The sequence below is a fragment of the Lactuca saligna genome, chromosome 5 (genome assembly GCF_052625555.1).
Source record: "Lactuca saligna cultivar CGN05327 chromosome 5, ASM5262555v1, whole genome shotgun sequence".
NCBI lineage: Eukaryota > Viridiplantae > Streptophyta > Magnoliopsida > Asterales > Asteraceae > Lactuca > Lactuca saligna.
The window spans coordinates 110602128-110628586 of NC_136421.1; the positions used below are offsets into that span (position 1 = coordinate 110602128).

The following is a 26459-nucleotide window of genomic DNA, read 5'->3' on the forward strand; positions in this document are numbered from 1 at the left end:
GTCAATCCGAAACCGAAAAAAATCGAAACCGTGAAAAACCAAAACCGAAAAAACCGGATATATACGGTTCGGTTTCGGTTTTGATATTTAGATATCCGCGGGTACCCGAACCGAACCGTATTACATTTTATATATATATAGACTTTACACAAGCATTAGTGATTATTTTAGTGATGCATATATAATTGATATGTATGTCTTATGTCATGATTTATTAGTTGTGATTATTAATGGAACACATTGAATAATAATCTAACATTTTGATCAAATTAGACTCTTAATACATACCCTATACCAGTTAACGGCTTTACACGTCTTTTGTTTTTTTTTTTTTTTCTCAATTTTTTTATATTTGTTTATATTATTATGCATGATATGTTTTGTGTCAAATGTATCAAATTATGATATCTTATTAATGTCTATGTATTAGGTTTATCATTTTTTTTGGTAATGTATGGTGTTAGAACTTCAAAAAAATTTGATTTTTTAGCGGGTAACCGTGGACCGAACCGTGGTTACCCACCTTTATATGGTTCGGTTCGGTTTGGTTTTTTACACGATTCAGTTCGGTTACGGATAGTGCATGTAAGTATCCACCCCGTGTTTCAGGATCCTTCTCCACAGTTTCCTTCGTATCCTCCTGATGAAATCGTCTCCCAAATCCAAAATCGCTCATGACTCTTGATTCCATTACTAACCTGCTTCTTCCATCTCTTTCTGTTTCCGCAAGCCGATCTACGATGGAAGGCTTCATTTTCTCCCATTGTCGATTTCATTCTTCTCAAAGCTTCACCCTCTGACAACGCCTCCGTTATCGTCCTCTATTCACCCTGCAAATCGACTTAGACGGCAGCTGAAACACACATACATATGTGTTGCTTCAAAATCCACCACTGTCGCTTCGCAACCCACCACCATCATCACATCAGGTTTAATTTTGGATTGATTAAAGTCCAAAATCCACACTTCTGAACTTCTGCTTCAAATCTTACAGGCTAATAATCCCTATTTTGTTCCAGTTTACTATTAGGGCTAATCAATTTCTCCATGTGAAATCGACAAATACAGATCGGTTGAGAGGCAAATATTAACAGTAAAAGACGGGAAAGAGGATGAAAGCAGCGACTCCACCTTGTGCTCCCGATACCTGCCTCCTTGATTATTTGTTCCATGTGAGTGTTGTCTTTCAATCTGAATCGATTACTTGGCCAATTATTGTTTCTATTTTGATGGATTCATGAGACTATCTTCTCCTCCAACTTTGTTGTTGGATCATAAAACCTGCTTATCATAAAGAATTGTAACAAAGAAATGGTGAATCAACCCAATCTATTCTCCGCCTGTACGTTGTTTTGATCCGTAGTCAATTTTTTTAGTTTTGTGGCTGTTAGTTTCTGATTTTCCTATCGTCATGCCCTATGACAACAATCTGACTTGTCATAACTGGACTGAACAGATTCTTCATGTTCTTCCTATATTAAACACCCTTCTTAATGGTATGTTCTTTTTCCATCTTAGATATGTTGTTATTCAGTTGTTTAGCTATTTCATAGACTTTTTTATTTTCTCGATGAAAAAAGCAAGGAATTTGTATTTGGTTGGTTAGAAACGTTTAATTTTATTGGTTTTGTGTTGTAGGTGTTGCCGAATCAATAAATCTTGTCTTAGTTCTCCATTTGTCCCTCGATCTAGAGTCACAGTAAAAAAGGCCCACTTCTACTTCCCTGATTCATCGTTTCCATGTAATGGTTAGAGCTTCATAAACACCATTTTTTGGTGATACGACTTTATGAATACCATAGTTGGGAGTTTTTTTGTAGCTTATAAGAGGCTAATGATTAATAATCAGTAAAAATGTTGGATGAATTGTTACAATTAGCTTTTCTTACTTCCAAATTTAGCAGAGAATTGTTCTATATAAGAGTGCATTCTGTGAAAAAATAGCAGCTTTGACTCTGCTACACTTAGAAAGCTACGCAACAAAATGATTTGAATAATATATGTCAACTATAATATGAAAACACTTTGGTCTGTAGCGTCGATAATATATGTCAACAAAATCTACTTAAACATGAATAATATGAAAACCCAATAAAAAGAAGCAGTGCCTCTTCCCTTAAATTTACTTGCCACATCATGCTTGGTTTGTAGCGTCCATAAAACGTGCCTTGCACCTCTACTTTCAAGTGACTATATTGATTGCTTAAAGCTCAAAATTTAATATGTTTTTCATCAATTAGTTGTATAATTATACTTGGAAATCCGGATTATCGATTTTTCTTATTCGATCATATCAAGATTTTACCGATTCAGGTTTTCTGCACTTTGATTGACATGTATTCAGGTTAGAACAAGATACAAATTACCACATGAACTCTTTTGTCAAATTTGGTGAATCTGATTATGCTTATTATCTCTCATCATACAACCATAACTACAACCACCAATGTTTCATCTCTATGACAGCTGTGGAAGATACAGTTGTAGAGGCTTCTTCAACTGTAAGTTCTTTATTTTTTTTACTTATTCACATTTTGTTTTACTTATTGACGTCCATTTATTGAATGTATTACGAAAGTGACATTTCTATATTCAGTATTCATGGTCTTGTGGCATTATATTATATAAATTAAGATGGATGATGGATCTTTGTTTTCTGTTCTTTACAAAAGTTATGGCATGTTGTTTTTTGTGTTATATATATATATATATATATATATATATATATATATATATATATATATAAATTAGTAATGTACTATTATGTATGTGTTTTTGTTTTATGTACATAAAATGTATAAAATAATGTGTATTTTACAGGGTTTTTAACGCATAGGCGACCCGAAACTGGTGCTGCTGATGTGGCGTTTTTAATAAAACATTACAGTTTAAAGTTCAGTTCATATATCCACTGTCTGTTTTGGTTTTAACTAACATAGTTATAATTTTCCCATGTTTTATAGATTATGGAGTGCTGGTGTTTGTCAATATTTAGGTGTTACTAATTCAAAGAAAATTGAAGCAATAAATGAGAACATTATAAATACCTGTTTTTCATTATGGATGCCCAAATAATGAAGAGATTCAATGAGAAACACACATAACATATAAATTAAAGAGAATTTCAGCACATGGATTTAAAACTTTGTAGATCTTTTTTTTTTTTTTTTTTTTTTTTTTTTTTTTTTTTAAATCTTCATTCATTCAGATCATTGAACAATTTTCTTTTTGTTTTTTGTGCAGGCCTTATATATCTCCTGCCATATCAAATACAAGGCCTAATATTTATGTTCAATTGATTACAACATTGACTGCATGAGTGCCCATGGCCAGATAGGGTAATTTTTGATGATCGTTATGAAGGCCACTTTCAGCTTAGGCAGAATATTCCTTCACATGTTAAAAATCATTCTTACCTCTCACCAACATTCTAATATTCATGGATGTTTCATTTTTGTGTTAACCTTATCTATTCACCCATTATCGTTACAAATAAATAGATTGAAGTTTACTTGGATCCTTCTTTTTGTGTTTATTGAAGCTTATTCTAAAAAAATAGACAAGTAAAATGCTTTTAATCAGTTTGCCATGATAGACTTTAGCAATATTTATAAAATGGATAACATATGTTTGGAGAGAACGCTGCTAATATTATGACCCCATGCTTTTTTTTTTTTCCAGGTTTTGTCATAGTGAATCATCTTCCCACCATTATCAAAATGAAAGTGCATTGCCCTTTCACTGTACCAGATGACAAAAAAAAAAAAATAAATAACAATATGTTGCCTTTTTCATGAAAACCAACATACCAGGTAACACAAAATACATAGTGCTATTTTTTAACATGCTTGATTTACAATTTCATGGAATGATCGATCATGAAGCTTTTTTAAATGAACTGTTGGTGGTTGTTATGAGATAGGTACATCAAGTGTAAATGATTTAAATGCACCAAAACATTCATTTATATGTATTATATATGTGAATCATCTTAGTGTTGGTGATTGTTTGTGTATATGAGATTGATCTAAAATATCCTTACTATTTAAATGCACCAAACATGTAAATGCATTGACCACATATAGAATTTTTACTGGTAGGAGTAATTTTAGGCTTATCATGCTCACCGTTGCTTTAACAACAAAAAATTTGCCATTTTTCTGAGCTTTCTTGATATTGATACATTCAAATTTGTTAGTTGGCTTTTGCAGATCACTATTGGATGCGAAGGTCACTCCCTTATTTCAATAAGATGGAAAGTAGAAGGAATTCAAAATTTGGAAAATTATACTACAGGAATGGCCACACATGTTTTTTGTTGTACTATTACTTTTGGAGTTGGAATCACCATACATCAGATTGATTTAAATATTGTTGATTCAAGTACAATTAAGTTTTGAAATAGATAAAACTAATCCTAATTATGCAAATTGTCGTCATTTATGTATTTTTTAAGAACAGATCATTTCTAATGTTATTAAAGCAGACCGTCTCAACATTTTCTAAGCATGAAATTTTTTTTTTGAAATACCTAAAAGTTTTCCTAATTATAGCATTGTATATCGAAAGTATAATGCTATAACAGAAAACAGACACCTTCCATCCCGCAACGCACGGGAAACCATCTAATTTCCTATTATATAAGGAAGATGGAAATACAATACAACGGTTACATTATTATACTTGAAAATCAAACACTTTGCATTTCTCTATCTCGAAGAAAATTTAATAAACAAGGTATTCTGTGTTTGTAAATTATATTGGTCCTAAAATCTGATTTGATCTCTTGAATTATCCCATGAATCTGCATATGTGTAACCCTATTAATAAGGGTAAACTTACAAATTTCGGAAAGTGATTTTCAGAAACACGATTCAAAAGATTATTCAAATTATTGATTTCGGAAAGTGATTTTCAGAAACACGATTCTAGAGATTATCCAAATTATTGTTATTTATACTCTTAATTTCTAACATATTATTTTATATAATAAAAAGTAATGACCTTAGGATCGCTAATGTTTTCTACTTTTAGAGTATTACTATAAAAGTTTTAGATTTTAACTGATTTAGTACTTATAATTTTAAAATTTACAGAAAAAGTATTTGTAAAGTTTAATTTTTTTACAAAACAATCTATATGTCTAAGATTTCAATATGTTGTCAGGTTTGATCCATGTGTAGAAAATAAATTAACAAAATTGTCCCCGTAATTTACAAAAAATGTTATTGTGTATTTTTTTTTACAGAAACAGTGCATATGTTTAAAAAAATTACAAAATTGTCTCCGTAATTTATAAAAAATATCATTGTGTAATTTTTATTTATAGAAACGGTTTATTTGTTTAAAAAAATTATAAAAAAAATAGTCCCTGCCTAATAGAAAATTTACAAATTTGGTCCCTACTCTTTCATACATGGGCAACTTTTCCCCCCTAAATAGTGCATACAAAATGATAAAATGATTAATAGATGTTCCTTTTGTGTAACTAGAACATAGTAAAGAAAACCTCACATGTGTCCCCTACGAAAATGTAATTAGAAACTGTAAAGATATTTTTTTTGTACAACACATTTTGAACATCGTATCTTACTTTTTGAATATGCTATTTTCATCTAACGTACAATATATATGAACTTGTTTGCGTATGTGGGGACTGACAACTTCAAGTTTCTCAATAAAAATATGTTGTGGTTACCAATAAAAATGTAATTACATAATGTAAAACCAATGTTTTAAAAACCAGTTTGAACTGGCTGGTCGAACTGGTTTGACCGGGAATCGGGGAAGGAAACAGTTCAACTATCAACTGTTTTATGTCTATTTCTGAAATGGATCGAACCGGCCGGTTTTTACAAAAAAACCGGTTGAACCACTTAAATTGAATAAAAACACATGGAATTGAAACATTTTGCATAATAACTTTGGTAATTTTTTTTCACATTTATTAAAGTTTTTCTGAATAAAAACACATGATAAATATTATGAAGTTTTTTTTGATGCACTAATGTGATTTAAGTGTAATGTGATTACTTTGTTGACAAAAAGTAATATTGATAAATATTAAACAAGCAAGGAATGTGTAGAGTGCACACTTGTTTAAGTTTATTTAAGATTAAAAGTAGACTGTCATTTAGGGGCGAAACCCCTGAACGAACGGGGGTTCGGGGGCAACGCCCCTAGGAGCGTGGTCCAAGGGCGGAAATTTTTAATCTGCCAGGTTAGGGTGGAAAATTTTTATTTGAGTTATATTACTGTATTAAAAATGCATCAAAACTACTAATTTAGAATATTTGACCCGTTTTTTTTGGCTTGGTATTAATCCTTATAGAAAATCCGAATTTATGACAGTTTTTTGACTGTTGCTAAATTGTTTTATGACAGTTTTGACAGTTTCAGACAAAGGAGGTATTTAACCAATTTTGGTCAGTTTTTTTTATACTTACGAAATTCATATATCTCCTTTTCTGTTATTAATCTTCTGAGTCTTATTCATTCAAAGATTAGAGAGTACCACCTAATATTTTGATTTGACAATGAAATCACAATTCTCAGAATATCCAAATGCCTTTATTACTCTGACATTCTAACATAATATTCATTTACGATTTTATTTTCTTTTTAATGCACGTAGATTGATGTAAAAGATATGATTATAAGTTATTTTAAAATTTAATATATTTGAATTGATCTACAACTTGTTTTCATGTGTATTTTAATGTTTGAATTTGTGGACATCAAAATTTTGATTTGTGTATGTATGTATGTATAGGAAAATCCGAAAAAATATGAAAATTATAGAAACCGGTTACTCAGCAATCGGACCGGTTAAACCAAAAACAGGACACCATACCGGTTTAACTAAAAAACATGTTTTTAAAACTTTGTATGTATATATAGGAAAATGCGAAAAAATATGAAAATTATACAAACCAGTTTACTCAAAGATCGAACCTGTTAAACCAAAAACAGAACATCATATCGTTTTAACTAAAAAACCGATTTTTAAAACTTTGTATAAAACGTATTCATATTTACTTAGAAAATCCTGAAATTGTTCGATCGATCCAACGTACGAAAGGGCAGGGCGTTGCCAGTGTATAGACATGAGATAGGATCGAACGTTCAAGATGGGTTCCCAACTAACCCCTTCTTCCCACGATGCAGCAAGGCGTCTACCGAATTCTTCTTCTCAACTCTCCACCAACCCCCTCCACATTTCCCCACCAACAACTGGTATAAAGGCTGCTTGCATTCTCTCTCCTCCAATCTACCTTCCTCATCTACGCACAAGGCAGCAATGGAGCTCGTAAGTCTCCCCCTCTCTCAATACAACTACACTTATCTCTTTATGCATGTCTATATTTGCATTTCTATGCTGAAAGAGCTTTGAGGGGAATGATTTGAATGAGGATTTGGAAATTGGGTTTGAGTAATGATGATTTGATTCTACTGCATTCTCCCAAGACCTGATGTATTCTTTTGTTTATTCAAGTTTGGGGATTTAACTTTGATTGACATTTTTTTCGTCAGGTAACGCCTGCTATCGAGAAGATGGGTGGACGCGAAGGGATTAGGAGGAATTCAACCCTAATCTGTGCACCGATAATGGCGGATACGGTGGATCAGATGTTGATTCAAATGAATTCGGCGAAATCTTATGGTGCTGACCTTGTTGAAATCCGATTGGATAGCTTGAAGGGGTTTAACGCTCGGGAAGCTATCCAAACCCTAGTCAAACTCAGTCCTCTCCCCACGCTTTTCACTTACAGGTGCTATTTCTACATACGCCAGTCTTAGAATACGAATGCTGTCATTTCAGTTTCATTTTAGACTTTTAGTCCACTGAATTGTATGCAAAACATAAAAGGATTCAACTAGCATCCACTTTTGGCTTTTGGATAAATGGTGTGCGTATCAAACGATCTTCTAACAGTTTATCTGCCTCAGAAGGTTTCTGATTCTGTGTTATTTTCTAGACCAACATGGGAAGGTGGTCAATACAATGGGGATGAAGAGAGTCGACTGGATGCTCTGCGCTTAGCAATGGAGCTAGGAGCTGATCACATTGATGTTGAGCTTCAGGTTTCTTTCTTCTTGTCTAAAAATAGATTCATCCAAGCAAACGTTTCACTTTCACATTAAATGAACAATATTCTTTTTACATTGGCCTCAGGTTTTATAAATTCATTTGATGTCTACTAAAAATAGCAACATAGACATCCAAGTTGTTGGATAAATTCGTGTACAAAAGAACTTAAATATTTAGCTTATTTGGCTTAGAGCACCACCACAATATTGAGAATTTATTTGCTGTTTTTCCTTAAATCAAGAAAGTTGAATTTTCAACTCAAAAGGGTGGAAAGTTGAAGAGTGTTTTGTTATTTTGAGTCATTGACTTATTTAAAGTTTGTCAATTTATCTGAGTCATGTTGGCATGATTGATGTTTAGGATCCATCTCATGAAATTTTAGTATTATGTACATTATATTTCACTTATCAAAGAAATAAGAACGTAAATTATGTTAAATGGCCAAAATACCCTTCAATTGAGTTGTTTTGTAATGGGTTATGAGGACAGTTTTGTTTGCTCACTTGTTATCTGCTTTCAAATATAATATTTCTCTCAAATTTCTCATATTACTTGCTCACTTGCAGGCTGTTGATGATTTCAACAATTTAATTCAAGGAGATAAGCCTACAAAGTGCAAACTCATAGTTTCTTCCCACAATTACGAAAATACCCCTTCAGTAGAAGAGCTGGGGAACCTTGTGGCTAAAATACAATCAACAGGGGCTGACATAGTAAAATTTGCAACAACAGCTGTAGATATAACTGATGTAGCACGAGTTTTTCAAATAACTGCTCATTCTCAAGTAAGCGGCGTAAGTCATGCATCATATATTTTAGATATATATATATATATATATATATATATATATATATATATATATATATTGTATGATTGGTTCTTTTTATTTTTATTAGAACCTCAAAAAATAATAGCAGCTTCACATTATCATCTTCCATTCTTCAATCTTCCTTCCAACTCCTCTCATGTTATTATAACCGATGAAGAATGTGAAATTTGTTTCACTTTTTTGTAATGTAAGGGTAAAATGGTCATTTACTCTCATTCAGACAGTTCATCCTGTCAGGAAAGGAAACATACCTTATGTATATACAACACTTTTACTCATACAAGACTTAATGGAAAAAAAAAGTTACCTAGATAATCGATGCATGAAAATATTTCTGAAGACGAGGGCAAATTTGTAAAAGTTTTCGACTTAATCGGGAACGCCTGGTTTTCTTCTCTTGACTTTCTCTATCAAGTTCTTCTTTTTGCATCAAGTCAAAAAGAAAGCCACATATATAACTTAACATATCGCCCATTAAGCAAAAAAGAAAGCTTGTTTCTTTTTTACTTAATGGGGTATATTTGAGTGTTTCTTTTTGACTTAATGCACAAAAAACAACTCAATAGAGAAAGTCAAGAAACGAAAACCATTCTTTCCCGATTAAGTTCCAACTATTTACAGATTTACCCTCACTCTAGTTTCCCAAACAATACTTAATGGAAAGAAGAAAACATGAATTTATTTCGAGTAAACTGATTGATATTTCAGGTTCCAATAATAGCAATGGTGATGGGGGAGAAGGGGTTGATGTCAAGAGTACTCTGCCCAAAATTTGGTGGATATTTGACATTTGGTACCCTTGAACATGGAAAGGTATCAGCACCAGGGCAACCTACAATTAGGGATCTTTTGGACTTATTTAATTTCAGACAATTAGGGCCTGATACAAAAGTATTTGGTATTATCGGGAAGCCAGTTGGACATAGCAAATCACCATTGTTGTACAATCAAGCTTTTAGATCAGTTGGCTTCAATGGCGTTTATGTACATATGTTGGTGGATAATGTAAAGAATTTTCTTGACACTTACTCTTCTACAGATTTTGCTGGTTTCAGGTATACTTTCCAAACTAATTCCATTTTTAGAATCTTTCTGGTTGTCAAATTTACAAAAAGGTATAAATAATGATATATCATTATTGTATGCAGCTGTACTATTCCACACAAAGAATCTATAGTCCAATGTTGTGATGAGGTTGATCCAGTTGCAAAGGTAAATCACAAAGTTTTACACAGATATTAATTAATATTTATTATTTAATAATGAAGTATGATTTTTCAGTCAATAGGAGCAGTGAACTGTGTTGTTAGAAGACAAAGTGATGGGAAGTTATATGGTTGTAATACAGACTATGTTGGTGCCATTTCTGCCATTGAAGATGGTCTACGAGGTTTCCTTTTGTACTTTTTTAATAATGTGAAATTTTTTAATGAAAATATTTAAATGTTTATTTAATTATTTTTTTTAATAGGTCCAGGGGTTCAAAATGGTGTAAGGGGTTCAAGTTCACCTTTGGCTGGTAGACTATTTGTGGTAATTGGTGCAGGTGGAGCAGGAAAAGCACTTGCTTATGGAGCAAAAGAGAAGGGTGCAAGAATTGTCATAGCCAATCGGACTTATGGTTAGAAATTAAAATTTGAATTTATTTATAATTGTTTTACATGGATAATTTTTATAAAGATTTTTTTTTTGATGTGTTGTAGATCGTGCTAGGGAGCTTGCTGAGATAATTGGGGGAGAAGCTTTATCTCTTGCTGATTTAAGTAGTTATGCCCCTGAAGAAGGCATGATACTTGCAAACACAACTTCAATTGGTATGCAGCCAAACATTCAGGAGACTCCTATTTCTAAGGTTTGACTCTCTCATCATATTTTATTCAATTGGAAATCTGATTATGATATGAGGTGAATATGTGCATGACATGTGGAGGGCATTTACGTCTTTTACAAGATTGTTCCTTACTTACGCAGGATAGTTTGGACTCATGTCAATGTGACAAAAGTTGTAATATTTTTTGTCCCACCCATAAAGTTTTGGGACAGAAACTTGTTTTCTTGATCTCTCCTATGTGTAAAAGATGTAAATGCCCTTCTCATTATCATTGAAGATAGCATTAAAAAGCTTGTTAAGTCCGGTCCTTTATAACAAAAACATTGATATATACCCCTACAAAGCTTGTTAAATGGAAACATGATAACGAGGAGGGCATTTGTGTCTTTTGCACAAATGAGAGCTCGAGTATGATTCCAAAAGTCAATAGGCCGTCATGTTCTATATTTTCCTGCATAACAAACACGGCTTAAAGGGCATTTTTGGGTACTTTAATCCTATCATTTTTATTAAAAGATAAAATTTGAAACAAATCCTCTTATCAGTTGTTACCACCACTACCTGGAAGGGCAGAATTGTCATTTTTTCTGTATTGTCTTGTTTTTTTACAGGAAGCTTTGAAGTTGTATGCATTGGTATTTGATGCTGTTTACACGCCTAAAATTACCAGATTACTTAGGGAAGCAGGAGAATGTGGAGCCAAAATTGTTACAGGGGTGGAGATGTTTATAGGGCAGGCTTATGAACAATATGAGAGATTTACAGGGTTACCTGGTAAGATTTTAAAAATTAAAAATTATTTTTCCTTTTCCTTTTTCTTTATTAATTATACTTTGCAACTGCAGCACCTAAGGAATTATTTAGTGAGATTATGGCAAAGTATTGATTGTTTCGGGCCATTCACTTTGGTATGTACCTCTTTGTATCACATCTTCCTTTATCTTCAGTTTCCTTTTAGACAGAAGGGTAAACCGGTCATTTTCTCAGAAACAGTTTCTATTCATAGGTCGGTAACTATAAGCTTTTATATTGTATACAGAAACTGGAGGCTTTGAAGCAATATATGGTGTACAAAGTGGTACACACTGGAAACAGGAAGAAGATCATTCCAATACTTATTTCTGCATCATTTGTTATTGTATCAGTATTTTTTTTTTTTTTTTACAAGAATAAGGAATTTGTATTTGAGAGCCATTCTATTCTCAGTTTTCTGATGCTAAAAATTGAATTTATTTTTATATGGAAAAAAGAATACTAGGGGCATGAGTTAACGATAGAGATAGAAAACCAATGCCACATCCATAAACTTCATACCTATATTATTTACACATGCAATACATAAAAAGCTCATACATAAGTATTGTTATTCATCTTGTTATCTTGAAGAGTTCGTTTTTGACTCCTTTCTACAAAGCTCTTCGTCACCTATGCAAAGAACCATTTAAAAAGATCATATGACAACTTCCACTTCACTTCAATACTTTATACCCTTACCATCACTTCAATAATTCATATCCTTACATTAATTAGAAACACCCTTGTAGTCTAACAAAATGATATAAATTCATTTATGATATTTATTCCAGTTTAGTTTTTTTTTTTAGAAACGGCAAATATCATTAAGAGGCCATACCCTAGCAAGACGCTAGGGAGGGAAAAATAAGTACAAACATAAAGAAAGAAATTACAGACACAAAAAAGGATTGATATACCAATCAATCCATTGAAAATTACAATGTTCTCTCCTATATTCGATCCACAGAAACACTGTGGATTTCACCAAGTCAGCCACCTTAACAGGAGAGATTCTAGATTTTTTGAATACCCAATCACACATTGCCTTCCAAAGGAGCCATGCCGTTCCATAACAGATACTGACGAAGCTTTTTCTCCTCTTTGTACATGTCCCCCACTGCGATGAAAACTTCAATAATTCCTCCACTGATGCGAATTGAACATTAGGGATGTCACACCAACGGAACACCCAATCCCAAACCTGCATAGCCATTGGGCATCGAAGGAGCACATGAGATGCATCCTCTTCTGCAGTCCCGCAATATGTGCATATGGGGGAATCCAGTTGAATGCCTCGTTTGAGTAGAGCACATGCGGTTAGTATTCTGTCTAAATTGGCCCTCCATATAAAGCATGTCACCTTTAATGGAATCTCATGAATCCATTTTAAGTGGGTCTCCATCAATGGTATGTTCCAGCAATCAATTTTGAATCTGAGAGCATCGACATGAAAAGCACCATCACTAGATAAAGTGCACCTCCACTTATCTCTTCCATCCATAAGCTGATAATCACCGACTATGTTAGTGAGCATGTTAATCTCACTGATCTGATCCACCGTTCTTGGAGTTGATTTCCATTCCCAGTTCAAGCTATCCTCTGTCAACTAGAGGGTTAGAATCCAATTTTACAACACTTACTCAGTTTAAATTTGAATTTGACAAGCCCTCCTCTTATTCATTTAAAATTATAACATGTTATCGTTATTGTTATTTATTAAAAAAAATGAAACAAACATCCTGCTGACTTTCTAGGATTGGTCATTTTAGACTCTAAACTATTTTTGTGGCTTTACGATGGAATGAATTTGTGGACAAACTTGTCAATATAGTCCCCTTGGACTTGTTTTAATTGGTTTGCTGGACACATTCACATTATTTGACACATCAAATATGACATGGCAACCATGTAATTGTTGCCATTTAACGGAACGATGTCAAATTGTGTATTAATTGTATAGCCCAAGTCAACACTATTTATACCCGCATCTGTATATAAGCACAATCTGATGCCTTAAAATGACAAAAGTCCAAAGTTTCTTACCCTTTCTGCGTACTTTAGTTCATACCCTAATCACTAAGAACATGTCGTAACTCCCATCTCCTAGTCCTTGAGCGACCACCATCACTTGAAAGTGAACATGTCTAATGGATTCAGGGAAGAAGACATGGCCATCAACCTACTCCAAACACATTTGGAGGTGTCATTGATCTGGAAGGAGGTTCATATTGACTTGTGCGAACTACACTAGAGGGCTAGAAGAGAAATGGACGTCCTTAACAATGAGGCTGATGATGTTAGGACATGCCAAATGGACATGTCAAATATGGGTTTTAATCTTAAAAATCACTTTTACTCCCTTCAAGCTATGTATGCCAAGATGATCGTCGACAAGAACAAGTTCAATAAAGTCAAATGTGTTTGAGGATGTGTCACTGTTGTTAGGGTCGGGGGTTTTAAGCTACAACTTCTTCCACTAAGAGAAGAACTCTAAGTTACATGATTTCTTTCTTGGGTTTCTCATTTTGGTGTTGTGAAGCTTGGTTATTTTGGCTCTTATTTTGTGGCCCTGTTTGTGGTGGTAATCGTTGCTATTAAGATGTAAGAACGATTTATTTTGTATATCCTATTATCTATGTAAGTTGATGGAAATGTATGAAACAAACACTATAAAATGAAATTGTTATGTTTAAGAACTATCATTCCTACTACAACTTTGTATGTGCATTAATTCTGTATACAAAACACCCCCATAAATAAAATAGGTTTATAACTAAGTCCCATATATTTGGTTTTGCAGGCTAGGACAACATGCCAAAGTCAATGTGGTTTTTAACTTAAAAAAGAGGGATCAACAAGTATTCACTTAAGAAAAGGACAAAAAGAAATATTCTAACCCAAGATGCATAAAATGGAATTAATGTATACCCCTTTTGTCTTTAACCTAAAATTGGAAAAAATAAGAAAAGTTAAATTCTACTGTTTAATCGGGTGTGTAGTTGGATTTTGTTCTTTACGTTAATAAATAGCAACCTACCATGACGTCCATACTATTTTCATGTTTACTTATACTAATATAATTTATGTCCATTAACATAATGTATATATATATATATATATATATATATATATATATATATATATATATATATATATATATATATATATATATATATATATATATATATATATACTAGCCGTTCGCCCGCGCAAAGCGGCGGCGACGAATAGTTTCTTTCAAGCGATTATTTCCATTCGGAGACATGTTATATTTCTAAGTACACTTGCACCATTATCGATCGATTTCACTAAAATAAAAAGTGCAATGTCAAAACAAAAAAATATTGTGGTGGTGGATTCCATGGAGGAAAAAGAGATGAAGATTTGAATTAGTCTCCAGTCAACTATATTTTATGCAAAAAAAATTAGGGAAGTCCAATTTGAATGAGCTTTTAAATTTCAAACGATTTGTCGAATATAAGTGTTTCAGATTTCGAATGCACCAGATACCAGAGAAGAGATACTTTAGGAGTACAAGTTGGGTCAAAATTGATGAAAATACTAATTCAATCCCTAAAAATAAGGAAATACTAATTTAAATGTGTTTTTAATACTTGTATCCCTAGCATTATCATTTGTAAGATATATATTATAATATTATTATATTAATAGTTGGTTGTACTTTAAGCTTAAAAATATCTTAAAAAAATATTATTATTATATTGATTCTATTTATAGAAATAGTAACATTTCTTTTATAAGGTAGTATATATATATATATATATATATATATATATATATATATATATATATATATATATATATATATATATATATATATATATATATATATATCAAAATACCCTGGTAAAATGTATTAAATTCCCCAATGGATAGAATGCCTAATACCAGTATGTACAAAATGCCCAAAATACCTCTACCCTATAAAAATGACTAAATTGCCTAACATAACCCATCCGTCTAAAAAATCCAATAATAACTAAAATGCCCCTAACTGTTAAATTCGCTAAAATACCTAAAATGAGTAAAATACCCCTAAAGGCTAAAATGCCTAAAATGACTAAAACAATGTACTATGATGCTTAAGTAAACAAAATGTAGTTTTATATATAAATCTAAATATCATATGTAAAACTTACCATAACATAAATTTAAATTACAATCATCATTCCCATTGTTTACAATGTTCACATCTGTGAAATACCATAAATACCCCTGTTTCCAAACACAGTTAAAATATAAATCAATCCAAGTTCATTGCTGTTGTAGCACTGCTACCTTCACCTTGAACTCTTTTAGCAAGCTTCATTTTAAGGATTCTTTTAGTTTTTTTTCTCTTACTTGCTTGAACCACACTAACATCATATTCAACATCTTCATTAACCCTAACCACTTTCTCGTCTTCATTATCACGCACACCTTGTTGTTCAACTTTATCTATCATAACATCATCTTCCGCACACCCTTGCATATTTACTAACTCTTGTCTTTGCCTAACCTTTTGTTTCTTTCTCACATTAATTTCGGATCGCCTTTCCACTTGAGTACAAGTGCTCTTGTTGTGTTTTATCTGTTTGTATATGCCATAAGAAACCATTTTCCTTGCTTTTGAAATTGTGTTTTTTCTAGGCCTTTCAGAAGCATCCCTTATTCTCTTCATGGTTAGCATGCCTGGAATTCTTCTTTTCATTGGAGGCAAATAGGGAATATACTCTGTAGTAGGCCACATGTTGCTTCCATTCATCCTATGTATGAGGCTTTTGTAAGTATTATGGAAGAAGGCTCCTAGTATAATGGGTCTACATATGGTGCATCAGGTTTAACATTTAAAAATGATAATGTATCAACTGAATGAACACACCCATACCCATTTAGTTGCCACAGCCTGAAAGTGCATTCATTTTTTTCTATATAAACAAGCTAAGTCTCATCAATTTTCCTTGTTTCAAACTTTATCACCCCATAAGATACAACCTGCAAATACCTACATAATGTAATGCAAATAATTAGAGGTCAAACATTTAAGTTATGTATAAGTATATATGTGTACACACCTCTGTCCAGTTTGTAGCTTATTCAACTCATATCTAATGTCTGGACACATTGAGTAACAATTCCATCCTTGTCCCTTAACTTGCATAGTCACCATCCTTTGCATCACAAAAGTACAAATATCCTCTAACATGCTAATAGTAGGCTTCTTCCAAGCATCTAATATGATGTTATTAAAGCTCTCTGAATATTCTCCACAAATTCACAAGAAGCATGGTGAACTCTGAAAAAAGCTAAAGACCATGTCGTAGGATACTTCTCCAAAAGATGAATAAAGGCAACAAGGTTTAACTATTGAATCTATTTCATGGTTGCATTGAAATGTGATTCAATTGTTGCTTTACTAGCTCTCCAAAAAATATATTCAAACTGGGCTCCACTAAACCTCTTTCTAAAATTGCTATAGATATGCCTTGCACAATGCCTATGTTCTACTACTAATAATAAATCTTTCACTGCCTCAACTATACCCTACATATGTAACAAGAAGTAATAAAGTTAGAATTGTCAATATTTATTATAGTACATTTATAAAATGAATCATACCTTGTGTTGATCAGAAATTAGAACGAGCCCAAATCCTTCATTTGAACAGTTCAAATCTTCTTTATGATTTTCAATGAACTATATACAATTGTATTTGTTTTACACACATACAAATGCCCAAGTAATTGGGAATATTCCATTGTTAACATCCCTACCCATTGCAGAAAACAACTCACCTTGGCAAAAACGTTTAAGGAAACACACCATCCGGTTTAACGATCCTTCTACACTCTCCCCTCCACCCATCTTTGACTCCACCAAAACATATGTAAATCTCGCTGAAGTAATTCTTACCATTTGGTATTGCATCCACAAGTTTTTTTATTTTTATTTTTTTTACAGTAGATCTAATAGTTGATCTTTTAATCTCCTCACAATATGACCATATTCTGGAATAATTTTCTGCAATTGTGCTTTCAACTAGAGTCAAAGCATACTTCTTGGCGCTCCTACACCATCCCTCTATAACAACGTAAATTTTAGACCATTTTTTTAAAATTTTAAAACACATTGATTCCAATAAATAAACCATAAAATGCCACAATATCAATTCATCAAAACTCATGTTTAAAAGAAAACTGTGTATAAAACTCCAGGATCCTCTAAATCATAAAACAATCTCCGATGTGTGTACAATCAAGCCATCGCCTTCCTGTGATCCTAAGAAGTACTTGAAACACATAACACATAACACGGTAAGCACAAAGCTTAGTGAGTTCCCCAAAATACCATACACAACTCATTGCCACTCTAGGCCATAACTCAATAAGACCTTCCAGCCAATATGTCTCAGTGGAACCCTCCGGTTCCAACTCAGTAAACTCACAACAACAACATTCAACATGAATCACAAAGAAATAATACATAATATTACAATACACAAATAAACACATAAAACAACTCAATCACATAAAGATACCACTCTTGGTAAGTATAGTGAGAAGACTCACCTCATAAGTAAGCTAAGTAAATGAATACTCCTCGCACACAAATCACCAAATATAGCATCCTCCTAATCACATAAGATAATTATATCTAATTAAATCTTTAAATCACACATTTTAATAAGTTATCTCTCTCTCTCTCTCTCTCTCTCTCTCTCTCTTGAAGTGGGAAAAATACCATTTTACCCCTCCATGGTTTCCCAGAGACAAGGTTGACCAAACCCTAAGTCAACAGATGTGGAACTCGAGTTAACAGTCCATGTTGACCCTACTCATCGAGGGCACTTATGGGACTCGACAAGTCTGCTCGCCATCCACAATAATACTCAAAATCTGGCTCAACTCTCCGAGTTGTTGTGTGATCAATACCACCAGGACAACCCCATCCGACTCGTCAAGTCAGCTCCTTGACTCGACGAGTCCATTCAGCCTCATATCTCATTCAGTCGTTTTCAAGACAAAGAACCTTCCCAAACTCTAGATCTACACTCCTAAGGCTCATCTTTCATGTAAAGTTATAGGCTTTATTTTCATGCATGGCATTTTGAGCTTAAAATGCCAAAACACACCTTAAAAAGTGTTTTTCACTCAAGATCACTATTATGGTTGGATAAAGCAGGGACTTTTGTACTCTAGGGACCTCACATGGTCTAGATCTGAAGTTCAACCTTCTCAATGAACATAAAACACTCAAGGTCCTCATATTTGGGTGGAAAAACCCTAGATTCACAAAATCTTGAGATCTATACCAAATAATGAGAAAGGTGCAAGCTTTATACCTTTCCCAGAAGCTCTGAAGTGAAACAACCTCAGATCTAGCAGCACCTTCTTGTCCCTTGCTTGGAATTCTTCTCTCATCTTCACAAGATGCACCAAACACTCACAATTAGCAAAGCACTCTCTCTCAAAGCTCAAAGGCCATTTAGGGTTTGCTCTCAGGGAAGTGTAGCCGCAAATGAGGCTATAAGTGCCTTTAAATAGGCCCCAAACCTGGGGATTTAGGGTTTCTCATCCCAGCGCCTACTCGGCGAGTCGGCTCCTCGGACTCTTCGAGTAGATCATTAAATCCACGTGGCACATCGCGACTCTACTCAATGAGTTGGAGTACCGACTCGTCGAGTAACTCAAGAGATAAATAAATAAATAAATAACAAATAATATACCTGGAAGTCTAGATGTTACACCCTCATAGTCACATCAATTCCAAAAGTGTTTTTCACATCCTCACTAAGCAATATGACACTCATCTTTTGATTATTAACAAATTCTTGAGTAAAATGGGTACATATCCATTTATAAGTGACAACTGATCCTAATTTGAAATTCTTTGCACAATTATGGTCACTTATAAGAGACTTGATCTGGAAAGACTTATCATCACTCATCCATGAACCCTTAACCTTAATAGTACATTTTCCATCATAACATTTGTCTAATAACCATCTACTATCAATTTTTACAAAGCATAATTGATAACCACTCGCAACAACATAGTTACAAAGCATATGTTTCAATTGTTGGGATTCTCAAACCTCATACCTTACATAAGTTCCTGCTCCTTCCATTGTAGCTTTTCATTGAAAATATTTGGCAAGTTAGGATCAACATTGTTAGGGACAAGATCCTCAATCCCATCCAAGATCCCGAATCTCAAAGATATCTAAGGATCCTTAAACCTATCCGGGATCTTGGATCTTAAAGGAGTATCAGGATCTTAAACATCACCATTATTTCCAAACAAGTTTAACGACTATATTTCTTGTTTATTTCTCACATGTGTATAAATGGTCAACGTAAGACTCATTCACAATGAAGAACCACTTCAAACATGCTTAAAACCTAGGAATACCAAGTCTAAGCATGTTGCAAATACCAATTCAACATGATCCCAGAAATATCAGACTCTTAGTTAATTAACCTAGACTATATATACACCTTTAAAACACACACAATGAGCACAATCTTCATACACCATAAACACCTTACGCTACTGAAACACTTGTATTTTTATCTTCATCATTTTTCTGTAATTTTCATCCAAATTAATAAAATCAAACAAGGTAGGTGATTATTATCACCTCCCAAGGTTTTATGTTGGAGATGTCGTCAAGTATCAAGGGATTTACCTATAAACCACTTGTGAAAAATTGTTCTAATTTTGTTAATCACTTCAACCACAACACCACAACCTCTCATGCAATTTGGTTAATTTTTGACCAAAACAATTTGGCACCCACCATGGGGTCGTGGTTTTCTTAATTCTCGAAAATCATGTCTACACAACCAACTTTATATTCTTTATCTATTCCTCCCAGTTTCCATAAATAATCTTCCACCACCTCCAAACGGATCTCCCTACCAAAGGAAAACTCTGGATACCTCTATAAAGAACACCTCTCCGATCACCAGCCATGAGAATCCAGGATCCTCCTTTTCCAATCTTTAATAGCGAACACTTCACCTTGGTGAAGATGGTAAATGTAACATCCCAAAAATCTGTACCAATCATTTTTCTTTAAATCCTTATCAAAGCCATAATCATAAAAACATATCATAAGTCATAACATGAATTCATAATATTAATTTCAAAACATATTTCATTATCAGAGTAAAACATCCTAAACTGACTAATCAATGGTGTGTGCCGTGCGATCACCTCGAGCTCTTCCCTCCGCTACCGGAAGTACCTGAAACCAAAACTGAAAACTGTAAGCACGAAGCTTAGTGAGTTCCCCAACCTACCACATACCCTGCACAAACACATACAACATATACTGGGATACACCCGCTATTTAGAGCCTCACCCCTACCTCGGGTCCCGCCGGCTACCACGGCCCCGCCGCTCCAGGCCCCACCTGGCTTCGAGCCCCGCTCGGACACAGATCTATTTCTTTTAGGCCCCGCCTGTCTCTGGGCCTCGCCCGTTAACCACATATAGTACAAAAATAGCATATAACACATAACTGAACATACCCTACTACATTCTTGTCATTAGGCCTCACCTGTCTTGGGCCTCGGTCCTGTCCTGTCACGAGTGAGTCATGGAACCCCATCTAAGCTCCTACGGTAAGTGAGATATGGGCCACGCCCACACTCACTCCATGCCTATCTCGGGCCTCGCCCATGATCTACTACTAATAAGATATGGAACACCATCCATACTATGCTATTGTGAGATACGGGACCTCGCCCACACTCACCTTCCTACTAGGCACATACATGCATCACACAAACAACAAGTATACTCTAACATGCAAACCATTCCTTGGGCACCCGCCCGATATCAGACCTTGGTCCGGAATATCATACTAGCAAATAGTGCCTAATGCTAACCCCCGGGTCTTCCTACTCATAACTACATGGGCCGGCATTGTGGCCTTAGACCCATTCACACAAAGGGAAACTCACCTGCACTGCTGAACTTTTGCTGATAACTCTCTTACTGCTGACTGATAATTCTCTTAACCGCTGCTCTACTAGCTCCCCGAGCTATCAATATCAATATCATACAACACTTAGTCCCAAACTAAACTCTTAAAAGCCGTCTAAGTCTACGCTTTCCAAAGTCAAATTCCTGGTCAAAGTCATCCTTCTTGACTGACTCTACTCGCCGAGTCGCCCCAAGACTCATTGAGTACCTGCATTCAGAAACTCCCATAAAACAACTCAGCTCCTCGAGTCACCCCAAGACTTATCGAGTTCAACGATGCCTGAGTCCCATCCTGCCCAACTCACTGAGTCTCCACTCAACTCACCGATCTAAGTCTTAACCAGAAGGGGTTTGTGCTTCGCGAACTAACTCGCTGAGTCCAAGAATAGACTCCCCGAGTCCATGACAATCTTCAACAGACTCACTGAGTTGTTCTTCCAAATCGTCGAGTCCATGCCCATCTTCATCCAACTCGCCGAGTTCACCCATGTTACTCGCCGTGTCGCTTAAGTTCTTAATCCATAAAGTGGCTTTTCGAGCCATACAGGGGTTCCAACTCATAGATCCACCCTTCCCAAGTCTTTTCCTCATGTAAAGTTGCAAACTTTACAAGAAACCAAAGAGATATGGGCTTAAAACACTCTAAGGCTAGGTTTTGTGACCAAGGGGCTTTACCAACAACTTATTGGGATAAACTTTATGGATTTCTGGATCCTTAATAGCCTTGATCTGAGGTAGCAACCTCAGATCTACTCCAAACTCGGAATAAACCTCCTCCATACTAAAAAATGCCCAAAACTCAACCATAAGATAGATCTAAATGCAATAGGGTCAACTCATTACCTCAAGGGATCTGAAAAGTCACACCAACTCTGGATCTAAAGCCAATCCTTGAATCACCAAAGGTTCGCTTCCTCCTTCTTCCTTCAAATCACCGAAAATGGCAAGAAAGCTTGAATGTGCAAAAATGGAGACTTAGGGTTTCGTGTTCTGGGTAAGAGAGGCTATAGAGAAACCTAAGGGAGAGAATGAGATGATTATATAGTGCACAAAGCACTGAACTTAGGGTTCCCCAATCTAGACCGGACTCGCCGGGTCCACTCTCTGACTTTTTGATTCGGCCACTTACTCTTCGATCTGGATCTCGGTCGGACTCGTCGATTTCCACCTTAGACTCGACGAGTTGAACCTCATTTGACCTAGGGTTTTCATTTCCTTTGTTGGTCTTTCTGATTATGGGTGTTACAACTCTCCCCCACTTAAACTATACTTCATCCTCGAAGTTTCTCTACGGCCAATCGCCCTGCAATCTGCTTTCAACACTCTGCTTGCTAGAGCTAACACCCGCTGACTACCTCTGCTGGCCTTTCGCCCGGTCATTCTGACTACCATTATTCCTTGCGGATAATATTATCGGGTTAACCCTAACACTGACCATCCTGGGAACACAACTTACTCAACTGACAAACCTTCTGGTAGTCCCTGAGTACATATGCTGGACACCGTAGGGGTTCACCTCTTTTTTCCTTGTGCGTTTTCTAGCCTCCCTAAGGCAACGTTCCATAACCAACTACTCCCCCTATCGCTGTGAAGGTCCTATCCTTCACCAAATCCATTACCCCCACTACTTCTAGTACGGGTCATTACCGCCAGTATCCACTGGACACTTCTCACTACTATAACTTAGTGCTGAGCAACCCTTGATTAACTATCTATATTCCACCATAGTCTGCTTACCATCACTATCGCTGACTGAAAATCTTTCTGTCCCTTATCTGCCTTCTGGATAAACCAAGATCACCCTGGTCCCTACTGATCTACCACTATCTAGATTACCGATTCCCACTGGTTGCTAGCACTAACACAAACTTCTAGTTGCTCCCAGCGACTTCCGAGGAAACTTAGGCTACCTAATCCTTCCCCCTCTACTCTGCCACTTTGGCGCTACAAGTCCTAGGATCCTCGATCCTCCTATATCGACCTTAAGGTCCTTACCAGGTCCCACCTGTGCTACTAAAACTCACAGGCCTCACCCACGGGTCCCACCCGACTACACTACTGAGGAACCCTGCTCTCAGGTCTCACCTATATTGCTATTCTCATACGGGCCTCGCCCACGGGTCTCACCCAACTACATCCTAGAGCGGCCTCTCACAAGGTATCACCTCTCTAGGGTTATGCATGCAAGCTCCATACTATTCTCATCCACTACCCATTCCTGATTCCTATGTGGATCACTAGGAGGTAAGGGACTCGCCCCAACTCCGCTAACTAAGCTGCTCGGGTATGCTAGGGCTTACCCATAGTCTTACAATGCCTTCTAAACTTACTGACTGCTAGTGAATGCTACGACTACCCCGTAGTATTACAACACTTTCCACCTCTGACTGCTACTGGAGAATGCTGCGGCCCTCCTGCCGCTCTACAATGCTTTACATGCTGCCTCTGTCACTGACTACTAACACGAAAGCATCCCATGCTAACCATTCTCAAAATCCTCATTCCAACTTTTGGGGAGTCCTGCAGGCGATCCTCCATCCCGAATTACCATCCAGATACTAACCATCTCGAATAAATGAACTAACTATTGGGAAGTTTCCCAAACCCCCAACATTGAACTCCTCAATCCATCAATCGTTGTGCTACTTCTTTTCCTTCTCAGAGGTCGTGAACTCATTCTGGATCTGCGTGCTCTTACCCTTGTAAAATCGGAGGGTTCTCCCTAACTTTGATCCTGCTTATACCTCACTGCTCAATGCTTGAGAAGAATTCCCAATCTTCTATGCTATACCGCAATCAATCTGCTGATGAACCAAGCTTGCCATAGCTAGGGGTCTAACCAATCCATCACTCGATAACACCTTCCTGAATCCATCGGGTCACCACTGAGTCAAACATAAGCATGCTATAGTTACTGCATCCTAAGTAACCTGCTTCCATAGGGCACGACCCCTAACTACCAGTTCATTATCCAAGGTATGCAGATGGCCTATAACTGCTACGTCCGATGTTGCTCGCGTCTCCATGGTAGTCATCTGAAAAGCCCTGCCTCCTACTGTAGGCGCCTCTGCTCGACCCTGATGACCGTCTATGATCCTCAGAGTTGCAGGGGCAGTTGCTATCACCCGTCCTGCCAAAAACAAACTGGGGCACTGGGCCTTTTTGTGGCCCCACTGACTGTAGTGGAAACATATCAAGTCTGATCCCTGTGTGGTGGTTGCAGTACAATCCCTGCTAAGATGACCAGTCCGACTGCACTTGAAGCATCCCGAATCTCCACCACTACCACTCCTACACGCACCCTCGTGCATCCTGCCGCACCTCCCATATCGGCCGCGATTATCGTAATCCCTCGATCTCGAATCTGACCCCTTGGGCCTTTTGCCCGAACCTGTGGCTACCTGAACCTCATCCGACTTCCTCTTCCGGATATGCTCCAAATCAATCTCTCTCTAGCTCGTGCAATCATATCCTCCAATGTTTTGCAGTTGGATCTGCTCACAAACTGCCTGATGTCATCCCTCAACATCTCGTGGTATCGGGCATTCTTCATCTCCTCATCTGTGACATACTGTGGAACAAGGAGGGACCTCTCCTTGAACTTGGCAGTGATCTCCGCCACAGTCTCAGTAGTTTGCGTAAAATCCTGAAACTCCCATGCCAACTGCTGCACCTCAATAATCGGTGAAAACTCAGCCCTAAACTTGGCCGAGAAATCACTCCATGTCATCACGTCCAACGCGGCATCATCACCAATGGCATGAGCAACCTCATCCCACCAATCCCTCGCTCTGTCCTTCGGAAGACAGGAGGCGAGTATGACCTTGTCCCACTCGGGACACCGGCTCGTACGAAATGCGTTGGCAACATCGGCCAACCACCTGCTGTTAGCGATGGGGTCCCTAGCCCCATGATAATCTGGCGCTCCGCAAGCTCTAAACTCTCGGAATGTCATAGTACGCGCTCCCATCAAATCCATTATCTCGGTACGAAAGGCTCCCAACCTCTCATCCAAGATCTCAAGTATACCCTTCTTGACCGTGCCAAAGATCATAGGAGTTTGATCTAGGATACTGTGCGTAACCTCTGCTGATATCAACTCCCTCATTCGCTCCTCGAGCTGCTTGGCCCCTGAACCCGAGCCTGATCCCTCTCCGGCGCCTGATCCGCCCACTGGTCTCTCTCGCAATGTCACCATGCTGATAACATATCGCAACAACTATCAGAATACTCATCACTGCTGAGGGATCATACGCACACACTGCAAGTTTTGCGGTCTCATCTCGGCCTTTTTTGAATCGAGTACGGATCCTCTGCTTTCAGTAGTACGGGCCCATACTACCTTCCACATCTATCCGTACTTTCCTCAAGAACTGCTTCGACTCCAACATGTCCCTTTCTCTACTACTACAACTCCCAGCAGTATCTCATCCTAGGCTTACCCTAGGGAAACCTCTGACTCAACGCAAAGCAGTCGTCAGCTGCTGAAGGCCTCTTTGCGATGCCAATAAGCCATCACCTGAATACCATCACATGTGACGGGGCTCAGATAATCCTTCGAGTAGAAGACTCGTCCCTACAACGGTTGGACTCAGACAAGAGTTGCTCAATAGGGCCAAATCCAGCACTCTGAGATTATTCAACCCTGATCACATGTGACATGACGTATTCACCTAATGGCTAACTCCCATCACTCAGAATCCCACAATGCACAAAGCAAGCATCATTCAGACAAGGGAAAAAACCTAACCATAACATACTCAACAATAATAATTTCATATCAAGAATCTGCACTAGCATGCGACATAAGCTCACAAATTCAGGCATAACCTAAACATGCTATCCTCCTACTGTCTAATCAGCACTATCATGCAGCTCAAAGCACATATAACAGGCATATAAGGCATCCTCCCTAGAT

General features: G+C 36.4%; 1 protein-coding gene and 1 long non-coding RNA gene across 8 annotated transcripts; both read left to right on the forward strand.

Moving 5' to 3' along the window:
- Positions 1-570: 570 nt before the first annotated feature.
- Positions 571-4498, forward strand: LOC145048934 (uncharacterized). Of its 6 annotated transcripts, XR_013683116.1 has the most exons (8): positions 571-929; positions 1020-1172; positions 1457-1496; positions 1639-1748; positions 2345-2501; positions 3244-3338; positions 3682-3812; positions 4199-4498. It is a non-coding gene; the product is annotated as an uncharacterized LOC145048934 (long non-coding RNA). The 6 variants fall into 6 exon arrangements; XR_013683113.1 differs by having other exon boundaries at positions 1639-2501; XR_013683118.1 differs by lacking the exon at positions 1639-1748.
- A 2636-nt stretch (positions 4499-7134) lies between these two features.
- On the forward strand, positions 7135-11991 carry MEE32 (dehydroquinate dehydratase, putative / shikimate dehydrogenase). 2 transcript variants are annotated; one of them, XM_078997684.1, is made up of 12 exons: positions 7135-7309; positions 7534-7772; positions 7980-8085; positions 8659-8886; positions 9631-9977; positions 10071-10134; positions 10204-10312; positions 10394-10543; positions 10626-10774; positions 11365-11527; positions 11599-11661; positions 11793-11991. In XM_078997684.1, exons 1-11 carry the CDS (start codon positions 7301-7303, stop codon positions 11637-11639), a joined length of 1605 nt encoding a protein of 534 aa, XP_078853810.1. In that variant the 5' UTR covers positions 7135-7300; the 3' UTR covers positions 11640-11661; positions 11793-11991. The 2 variants fall into 2 exon arrangements, with proteins under 2 accessions (XP_078853810.1, XP_078853811.1); XM_078997685.1 differs by having other exon boundaries at positions 7136-7309; positions 8659-8877.
- Positions 11992-26459: the final 14468 nt, after the last annotated feature.